Source organism: Meles meles, chromosome 11 (genome assembly GCF_922984935.1).
Source record: "Meles meles chromosome 11, mMelMel3.1 paternal haplotype, whole genome shotgun sequence".
Classification (NCBI taxonomy): Eukaryota; Metazoa; Chordata; class Mammalia; order Carnivora; family Mustelidae; genus Meles; species Meles meles.
Genome location: NC_060076.1, coordinates 1,018,406 through 1,027,541, shown reverse-complemented (window position 1 = coordinate 1,027,541; position 9,136 = coordinate 1,018,406). Strand labels below are relative to the sequence as shown.

General features: G+C 67.1%; 2 protein-coding genes across 2 annotated transcripts; both read right to left on the bottom strand.

Annotated features, from left to right (window-relative positions):
- Positions 1–263: 263 nt before the first annotated feature.
- Positions 264–3,656, bottom strand: LCN10 (lipocalin 10). The gene is made up of 6 exons (XM_046022999.1): positions 3,546–3,656; positions 2,786–2,925; positions 2,380–2,450; positions 1,992–2,099; positions 842–940; positions 264–388 (listed from the first exon to the last, which is right to left on the bottom strand). Exons 1-6 carry the CDS (start codon positions 3,654–3,656, stop codon positions 264–266), a joined length of 654 nt encoding a protein of 217 aa, XP_045878955.1.
- A 1,049-nt stretch (positions 3,657–4,705) lies between these two features.
- Positions 4,706–8,893, bottom strand: LCN6 (lipocalin 6). The gene is made up of 7 exons (XM_046022997.1): positions 8,804–8,893; positions 8,429–8,568; positions 5,941–6,011; positions 5,382–5,492; positions 5,129–5,230; positions 4,881–4,906; positions 4,706–4,762 (listed from the first exon to the last, which is right to left on the bottom strand). The coding sequence occupies exons 1-7, from the start codon at positions 8,891–8,893 to the stop codon at positions 4,706–4,708; spliced, it is 597 nt and encodes a 198-aa protein (XP_045878953.1).
- Positions 8,894–9,136: the final 243 nt, after the last annotated feature.

The following is a 9,136-nucleotide window of genomic DNA, read 5'->3' as shown; positions in this document are numbered from 1 at the left end:
GGGACCCCGGATGGCGGCAGACGACGCGCGGCGGAGAGGGAACACGGCAGGGAGGACGCTGGACCAGCCCCGGTCTATTTCCCGGCAGGTAAGGGGACAGCCTCGTTCCGCCAGGTAATCGGGAGGCCACGAGCACAGTGGGCCCGGCTGGGCCTCTCCCTACCCGGTCAGCACCTGCCCTCCTGCCCCCTCCCTCCATGATCCTGAAGGATCCCTCCTGGGCTACAGCCACGGCCCCAGCCATCACCATCAGGGGCCCGAGGTCATCCAGCGCGTCTCAGCACGTCTTGGCCAGCGCTCCCGGCGTCGGGGGGGCCCGCGGGCAGAGCCCCAAGGGAAGCCGCGAGGGGACGGCTGGCTCTCAGGGCAGGATGGTGTGCACAGGTGTCTGCGGGAGGGAGAGGAGGCCTGAGTGGGCACGGGTCTGCGGGAGCCCGTTGGCCCACAGCGTTCTTTGGCCCTCCCAGTGTCCGCCCGTGCTGGCCTGGGGCACTGCAGGTGGCCAGGCCAGGCATCCCGGGTCCTCCAGCACGCGATGAAGGCAGCTCGAGACCGCAGGCCCGGTGCCGCCTGCTCAGGCCTGTGGGCGGGGCAGGCCTGGTGCTGCTGAGGCACCGGGGATGGCGGGGGGGGGGGGGGGGGTCGGGGGTGGAGGGATGGGGGGTGGGAGGGTCAGGGGCTGGGGCCCTCCCCAGGGAGCACCTTCCCAGCCGGCTGCAGGTCTTGGGAAAAGACGGCCCTGTCCCCCTCCCTCTGTCCATGCCCCGCAAGTCAGCTTTACGGGACGGATAGGGGCGGGTGTGCGGTTGACCCAGACAGAAGGACCCGTGGCGTCTGTTACCATCTTTTGGGAGGACAGTCACACTGTTGGCGACCTCCAAAATCTCACATATGTCCACAAACTTTCTCATGCTCGGGAAGCTGGACATGTTCTGTCTGCCTGCGGTTAGAAGCGGAATCAGCAGGTCAGTGTCCCCAAGTCTGGCCGTCTGGGGCCACACCCCAGCCCGGGGCCACCGCAGTGCCCGCCAAGCCGGCAGGACGGGTGCTGCCGAGGGAGACGGTGGGGGGGCGGGGGCCGGGAGTGTCCTCTGTTCCCTCCGTGCTCCAACGCAGGCGGGTGTCCCCAGCATGGCCTGGAAGCGAGGACCACAGAGGACCACGTGGGGAGCCCTCTTTGCTCACACAGTCCCTCCAGCCGCACCCCTGCCCCTGGCCGCACCCCCCATGGAGACTCCACAGGACCCCCTGCCCTCTCTGATGGATGTCCCATGGGCCCCGCTGCCCAGAGTAGGTTTGTGCCTCCTTTCCCCACCCGCTCCCTGGACAGAAGCTCCTTGTCCCCCGTCCCTTCAGCCCCGGCCCTGCTCCCCCAATCCTGCCCTCAGTCTGGGGGGGCCCTGCCTCCACATGGACGGTCAGTCCCACTGCTGGCCTCTCACCCTCTGCACTGGCGTCCCCCACCCAGCGCGGCAACGGCCACATCAGAGACCTGTTCACGGGTCCCCCCATCCGGGCCCCGCGCTTGGCCGGCCCACCTGGCCACTGGCTCGTTCCGTGTGGCCCAAGCCTGTGCTCCCGCTGCCCGCCGTGCGAGGGCCGTGACGGGCGACGTGGCCTGGTGTCCGTGCCCTCCCACGTCCAGACTCTGAAGCCCCAGAGCGAGGGGGGAGGTGCCGGGGTTAGGGGTGCTCGCGCTGGGGTCAGCACCCGTGTAAGGAGAGGACAATGCCAGAGCCCACCAACAGGTGATACGGGGGGAAAGCGGCCGTCGGCAAAGCAGGAAGGGGCCCTCCCTGGAACCCGCCAGGCTGGCCCGCCGAGCCGTGAGCATCAGCGTCCATCGTGGGCACCGGGGTTGTGGCGCTCTGCGGTGGGGCCCACGCTGAGGCGGGGCCTCCCCTGGCCACGCCTACCCCCCGGGCTTGTCGCCCCCCACCCCCACCTCACCTGCCCCGTGCCCCCTCCCCAGAGGCGCCTGCCGGACTCACTGAAGAGCAGCAGGGTCCTGGAGGTCTGGCCGGCCCGGCCCAGGCGCATGTAGACCACGCCGTAGCTGTAGTCGGTGGACAGCACGTGGAAGCCCTCCACCCCCTTCACTGGACCGGGAGAGAAGTGGGGGCCACGGGGTCACCCTGCCCAGCGGGGGTGTCTGGAAAGGGCCAGAAGTGCCCCCACACCCGACCACCGTCCCGGCCCGGGCTGCAGGCTCTTGCATGCTTGTGGGCTCTGGGACTGTGGCTTGCCCGACCCCCCGTGGGCCGCCGTCCCTCCCGCGCACCCAGCCCTGGGACAGAGCATCTCTGGGTCTGCAGCCTGAGGCCAGGGACACGCCCACCCCCAGGTCTTTCTCTCTGGGCTCTAGGCCGCCGTACGCACAAGTATTCCTGAACATCGCCTTCCTCCTGTCTTTCCGCAGAATTAACGTGTGTGACCGGCACCCCTGTGACCTGGGGGGGACAAGGCGGGAACCCTTTGCTGCCTCTGCGTTTCTGGGGTTTTCCAGTCGGGACCAGGGCCAGTCCCACAGCTTAAGGGGATCAACCCCAAACACCCACGGTCTGCAGAACGTCCCCGCATGCCCAGTGGCATCTCCCGGAAGCAATCCTTGAATTTGAGGGGCAGGAAGGGGTTTGGGGCCACAGAGACAGTCTGTTAGATTTCCAGATGATCGTGGGTCTGGCTCGCCACCTCCCACCAGCTCCCTTTCCCCCATGGACGGGGAGATGCCCCAGGCTATTGGGCTCCGGGAAGAGCGTGCCAGCCCCCGACCCCCCATGCTCACCGGCCGAAAGCCAGGACCAACTTCAGCTGGCCTGCGGTGCGCACTGTCACCACGGACGCCCCCAGCTTCCTCCTGGCTCTGCCCGGCAAGAATCCGGGGCCCTCAGAGGCGATAGCCAGAATGTACCAGAACCCTGAAAACTGTGGAGAGCATGCTGGGAAAGCTGCCCGTGCCAGGCTCCCAGCCGGGCCCCCAGGAACCCAGCAGACCCCGACACTGGCCCGAGGCCCGGCCCAGGTCCCACACCCCCAGGCCGGCACAGCCTGTGTGCCTGACCCCGGCTGCCCACCCCGGGCCCTGGCGGGCAGGTGCCAGGCTGGCCGGAGCCCCAAGGGCTGGGCCGTGGGTGCCATGTGCTGAAGCTCGCCTCCGTGCAAGGCCTCCCCTTCCTTCCAGCTTGGCCCTCGGCCGCATCCGCCGGACTTCCTGCCACAAACCCACGTTCCCGGGCAGCCGGTGCCCCTGTCCACCCCCACTAGAACCTTCCACCCACCCACCGTCTCGTTATTCCGGAACATGCTCTGCTCGTTCTGCCTCTGCCCTGGCATCTCCGGTGCCCTGAGGCTGCCCCTGCCTGGGGCCCTTCCCTACCCCCTCCTGTGGGGTCGTGAGAGCCTCCAGAGAGGCCGGGGCCTGGAACTCCCTCCAGCCTCGGGGGACTGCCGAGTTTCAGGGAGTGCTCGTCCCACCACACGCGCTGCATCCCTGGTCCCATCGGCCCAGCGGTCTGGCTTGGGCTCGGCCGGCGCGTGCGGCTCACCCTGCTCCAGTTGAGGTTCTGGGACTCCCTGGGTAGCTGTTCCTGCAGCCGGGACCCCAGAGCCGGCACAGGCGCCAAGACCAGCGCGCACATCAGCCGCCCGGGTCCCATCCCCACCCTCCTTCCTCAGCCACCTCGGCACTGGGTTTAAATCTCCCTGCCCACCGGACCCTGCCGTGGGCGTCCAGCCAACCAGGAGCCTGGAGCCAGCCTCGGGTGGGCCAGTGGGAGGGAGAAGGGCTCTGGGACCCCGACGGACTGCGTGGGTGCTCGGCCAGCGGGTCGGCCTCAGTCCGAAGGCCATCATGTCCCCACGGGAGGCCCTGGGCCCCGCATCCCAGCCTCCCCAGAGGGAGGTGAACAGCCCAGAGGTGTCCCTGTGAATCACTGCCTAGGGTTACTTGCATGGGAGAAACAGGACCCCCGTGAGGACAGGGCTCAGACGGCGCCAGCAGGACCCCAGGGCTCTCTGTCCAGGCAGGCGCTGACGGACAGGGCTACTGGACGTGTGTGCACCCGCCCAGCCCCGACCACGCGGGCCCTGCCCCTCTCCACGAGCAATGGCCAGCCCCCAGCCCCGCTTCCGCCGATGGCCTGTGCTCTTGCCACGACGTCAGGCACGGCCCCACCAGACCACGGGAGGACCGACAGTCTCTGGAATCCTGGCCCTGCCCTGGCCCCGGAGCCCCAGACCGGGAAAGCCACGCCCTTGTGCCCTGGAGGCCATGACTCCCCAGCTGTGCAGCCTGGTGGCCCCCACGCCCACCCCCGGGGTCTGCTCTAACTCAGACGGTCCTCCCACCAGCTGAGGACCCTGGTGACCTCTGCTTGAGGAGCCGCTGCCCCCATCCCAGCCCCCACTCCGGAGCCAAGACCTGGGTCTGTGTGTCCCCTCCTCCAGGGCCGGCTCTGTGCCGCGTGGTCCAGCCCTTGGCGAGCGCACCGCACCCAGCCTCTGCCCCCTGCACCGCCGGGAGCCCCAACAGGGCAGTGCCCCGCCTGGCATTTCTGTCCGCCCTCGGCGCACAGGTGAGAGGCATTTGCAGGTGGCTGGGCAATCGCTTTATTTGGAGCAGCAGCCTGAGTCCGGGGGCACGCCAACATGCCGAGCTCCCAGGCGGCCCAGCCAGGAGGCCAGTGCTTGGCCGGCCTCACACGACTCAGCAGGCACTGTCCCCCCTGCAGGTTGCCACAGTCACTGGAAACCAAGAAGACCACTGGGAGACCCCAGACTCACTGTGAGAGGTGAGTCTGCCCCCATCCCAGTCCCCGGCCCCTCACAGCGGCGAGGCTCTGGGCTGTAGGTCTGCGGTGATGCTCGGGAAGGCAGCTTACCTGGAAAGCCTTGTGCGCACAGGTGACTAGAGGGACAGGAAGACCTGTGAGGGGGGGCACCCAGGACACACAGGGGCCGCCCCGCTCTGCCCACAGCCCCGCCCGAGATGGGGCTGCCCCTCCAGGCCTGGCTTGGGCAGGAGCAGGTGACCCCATGAAAACCTCCCCACCCCAGTCCTAACTAACTCCCTGAGGCCCAGAGGACCCCGAGACCGGACAGGGGCCTGTGGGCCGCGGGTGACACTCACGGTCCTGCTGCAGCATGGCCTTCTGCTGCGACAGGAAGCCCAGGGCCTTGCTCCATCTGGCAAAGAGGCGCATGGCCTCCTGGCTGGCCAGGTCCGTCCGGCCTGCGGGGCAGGACAGGGGCCGTCACATGAGCCCCGTGCCCCAGCCATCCTTCCTGAGCGGGGAGGGAGGGCTGGCATGAGGCTCTGGGACTCTGGGGCACAGCGTAGCTGTGGGAGTTGGTGGCCCTGGTCCCTGGTCCCCAGCACGTACTGTACAGCTCCACGGTGCTGAAGGCCTCGTCCTTGAACTCCAGCTGCGTGAACACAATGGCGTAGTCCCTGAAGTTGGTGCCTAGCACCCGGTAGTCCAACACGCCCAGGGCTGGAAAACACGTGCCCCGGGGGAGCATCAGGCCGCACCAGAGGCCGCCCGGAAAGCTGAGAGCCCCCCAGCATTGTCTCCTGGTCCCTGAGCCGGCACCCAGAGGGTCTCCGGGATGGGTAGCTGGCGAGTACCTGTCCCAGCTCATGTGGATCCTGTCCCCTCGGGCACCACCACAGAGGGAGGCCCGGGGTCCCCATGGGGGCATGCCACGCAGAGCCCTCTGTCCTCAAGATTGGGGTAAAACCTCTGACAAAATGAGTCCTTTCGCTTCCTAGTGGAAGTCTTGGGGACGAACCGGACCGGTCCCCTCCCCACGGCACTGGGCAGGTGGCAGGGGACCCTAGCCCGGGCTGCAGGCAGTGGAACCCACTGGGGAGGGCCCAGGAGCCAAGCGCCCCCTCCCCTGCCCCGCGGCCCGCATGAGACGGCAGAGGCCGTGCCTTACAGGGGTTCTCGAACACCCATCCGGGCTCCCGTCTCAGCAGCTCCAGCACGTTCACATCACACCTCTCCAGCCTGGAAGAGACGCCGTCCGCCTTGGCTGCAGGTCGGGACCCGGGACCAGGAGGGACGAGCGCTCTACCACCTGGACCCGGAGCTGCCCGCGTGCCGCACGGGGGTCCTGGCTGCCGCCGGCCCCCGCTTCCTGGAAACCTTGTTCTCCTGCGGATCCCACCCGGCCTGGGAAGGAGCTGGTGCGAGAGCGAACGCGAACCGGCACCTTCCACCTCCCCAGACCCCCCTGCTGGGGGCCGCGTGGCGGGCACCGTAGGAGCCTCAGACGGGCACAGCGTCGGCTGCAGTTTTGGGTAAAGACACTCAGCATCCAGAGGGGCTGACGTGCCCTGAGCGGTCAGTCCATGAAAAGAACAAAGCCGGCAGAGACGCCGTGGTGTCTGCACCAGGATGAGTGCGCGGCTGGAACCTTCTGGAAGGAAGAAGAGCCGGCAAGAGCCGTCCGGGAAAGGACGCGGCGGAGCACGGGGCTGCAACGGGCAAACACGGAGTTTGCACGGTCGACAGAGGGACGAGCGGAAAGTCCGAAAACAGGGGCGCCTGGGGGCTCCGTCCGTCCAGCCTCTGGCTCTTGGCTTCGGCTCCGGTTGTGACGTGGCGCTCCTGCGGCCACGGCGGGCTCCGCGCTCAGCACAGTCCGCGGAAGCTGTGCCCCCCGCCCGGCCCTCCTGCTCGTGCTCGCTCGCTCTCTCGAGAACAAACACACGAAACTTTTTTTAAAAAGTCCAAAAATAAAGCAAAATGGGAGCGTGGGAGTTTAGCGTGTGACAAAGTCAGCCCGGGGCGGTGGAGGCCGGGCCAACACGACGTTAGAAATCGGGTGGTCGTCCGGAGAAGAAGTGTTCCCCCTTGTTTCCCAGGGTCAAACCCCACAGGCAGCAAAGGGGCCCGAAGCTCCAGGGGCTGGAGCAGTTCCCAGACCACCGTGTCGCGGGGGAAAGCTGGCCGCATCCTCGCAAACTCGGAAAGAAACCCTTCCTGGAGGTAAAGGAAGAGACGACCCTCCTCGACGTTATAGGAAAAACGACAGACTGGAAGATACATTTGCAACGGCTTCTGTCGCAGACAAGCGTCTAATATCGTAAACTCACGGGTTCCTACGAACCGGGAAAAACACACCTCAGAGAAAAACACGCCGGACACGCAAGCAGGGAGGGCGCCCAGCTGCGCCCGGGCTCTGCCGTCATCCCGGGGCGCGTAAGAGCTGCCGGGGTCGTCTGGAGCCCATCCGACGACGGAGAATGACGGAGGACCAAGAGCTGGGGAACACGTGTGACCCGGAGCCTGGCAGCTCCCAGGGACTGACCCTTCAGGGGACCCCTCAGAGACAAAGGCCCCCAGGCCCCCTCCCTAGAGGGGGTTTCCAAGTGCAGACGGCCGGAGAGCGCGGTCTGTCCAGCGGCAGGAGGCCTGTGGGGGGCCACCCCGCGATAAGGAGGAGCAGAGCCCCAGTCCGTGTGGGGGGCGGTCACCGTCCGGCCAGCAAAGCCCCTGCAGGGCGCACGCCCAGAAGAACCCAGGGAAAGGCTCCAGGGGAGACTCGCACACCCATGCTCGCGGCCGCACCACTGAGAGAACCAAACAGGGGAAGCAACCACGAGGCCCGTCCACACCACGGAACGTGACTCAGCCCGAAAGAGGCAGGAGTCCCGATACTGGCCACACCGCGGATGGACAAGGAGGACGGGGTCCCCAGCGAGGGACTGATCCGAAGGATCGACTCCCAGGAGGCCCCGGAGGAGTGGACCGCAGACACCGGGGTGGGGACTGTGTTCAGTGGGGACAGAGGGAGGGAGGGGACAGCGGCGTGAGTGTGCTCTGCGGCCCTGAGCCGTGCGCTTAGAGGGGTGAAGGCGGCGATCTCGGCGCTGTGTTCATCTTGCTGCAGCTTTTAGACATTTCGTAAAGACCAAAGAGAACAAAACCTGAAATGCTTTAAAAGAGAGCCAAGCCTCTGTGGGCTGGTAGGGAACAACCCCCAGCACGTGTGGGCAAACGTGTGCGGGTGTGTGCCTGCCCACGCATCAGAGACACGGGCTACCCGCCCGGAGGAGACGGACTGGCCGGGCAGCGGGGACCACCCCACGGCACGACCCTGGGGACCCCGACTTTGGAGCCGTGCACACGTATTTCCTGTCTGACAGACAGAATGGAATGACTCCGCCGGAGAGGCCCCGCGCGCTCCTTCAAGCCCTGACGTGACTGTCGCAGGCGCCGTCTCAGCACAACCCGCCTTTCCTAATCGGGGTCTGGCCCAGGGGCCCCGGGCCCTCCGTCTCCTGCAGGCACACATGGGAGCGAGGGTGGTGGGAGTCCCCGGAGAGCCCTCGTGCAGCAGCAGCTCGTGCGTCGAGTCGTGGAGGCTCCCCGAGCCCGGCCTGAGCCCTACCCAGACGCAGGGTGCCCAACCCGCTCACCGGTGCCTGGAGGACAGCATTTTCAGGTGGTTTTCTGAAGTCAGGGTCACCACGACGCCCTCGATGTTCTTCGTGGCCTTCTCCAATGCAAAGCCCTTCTCGCCTGAGGCCACAGCAAGAACATACCAGGGCCCCAGCAGCTGGTGGAGGAGAAGCATGTGAAGGGGGCCTGACCCTCCAGCCCTTGGAGGTTTCCTCTCTCTACCTGGGAATCCAGGGCCCCTGCCTCAGGTCAGCCCGTCCCCCATAGCTGGTGCCGGTCTGGGCTGCCACTGGGAGGGTAGCCCCAAGGCTGTGTGGCCCCACAGGAGGGGCCTGGGCCCCTTGGACGGACGGGCCTCCAGGCCTGTGCCATCCCAGCAGGGAGGCTGTTACCTGCTGAGGGTCCAGCCTCCCCAGCCACACTGCCTGGGTCCTGGGCACTGAGACCAAAGCCAGGAGAGCGGTCAGCAGGACAGCTGGCATCCTCCCTGAGATCCGCCCACCAGCACACTTGCCTCGGGGCCAGGGGTGTGCCGTCCCTCCAGCCCCCGAAAACCCATTTATGTGTCTCTGAATGGGTCACTGGGGGCGGCCTGCTAACCACAGGACACCATCCCGGCCGCTCTTCTTGCGAGGTGGGGAAATCACCCAAGGGTGGGGGGCATCATTATTCTATCTCTGTGCCCGGCCCAGAAGAGCTAGAGCGTAGGACGTGCGCCCCCGGGG

What these genes read in the sequence shown, in the direction of transcription:
- LCN10 (XM_046022999.1), bottom strand. Translation starts at nt 3,656, where the DNA reads ATGGGACCCGGGCGGCTGATGTGCGCGCTGGTCTTGGCGCCTGTGCCG. An exon ending in AGAACCTCAACTGGAGCAGG is followed by an intron (nt 2,926 to 3,545) that starts GTGAGCCGCACG and finishes TGCTCTCCACAG; the next exon opens with TTTTCAGGGTTCTGGTACAT. An exon ending in TTGGTCCTGGCTTTCGGCCG is followed by an intron (nt 2,451 to 2,785) that starts GTGAGCATGGGG and finishes TGTCCCCCCCAG; the next exon opens with GTCACAGGGGTGCCGGTCAC.
- LCN6 (XM_046022997.1), bottom strand. Translation starts at nt 8,893, where the DNA reads ATGCCAGCTGTCCTGCTGACCGCTCTCCTGGCTTTGGTCTCAGTGCCC. An exon ending in GGAGGCTGGACCCTCAGCAG is followed by an intron (nt 8,569 to 8,803) that starts GTAACAGCCTCC and finishes CTCCTCCACCAG; the next exon opens with CTGCTGGGGCCCTGGTATGT. An exon ending in CAGCACCGTGGAGCTGTACA is followed by an intron (nt 5,231 to 5,381) that starts GTACGTGCTGGG and finishes CCTGCCCCGCAG; the next exon opens with GCCGGACGGACCTGGCCAGC.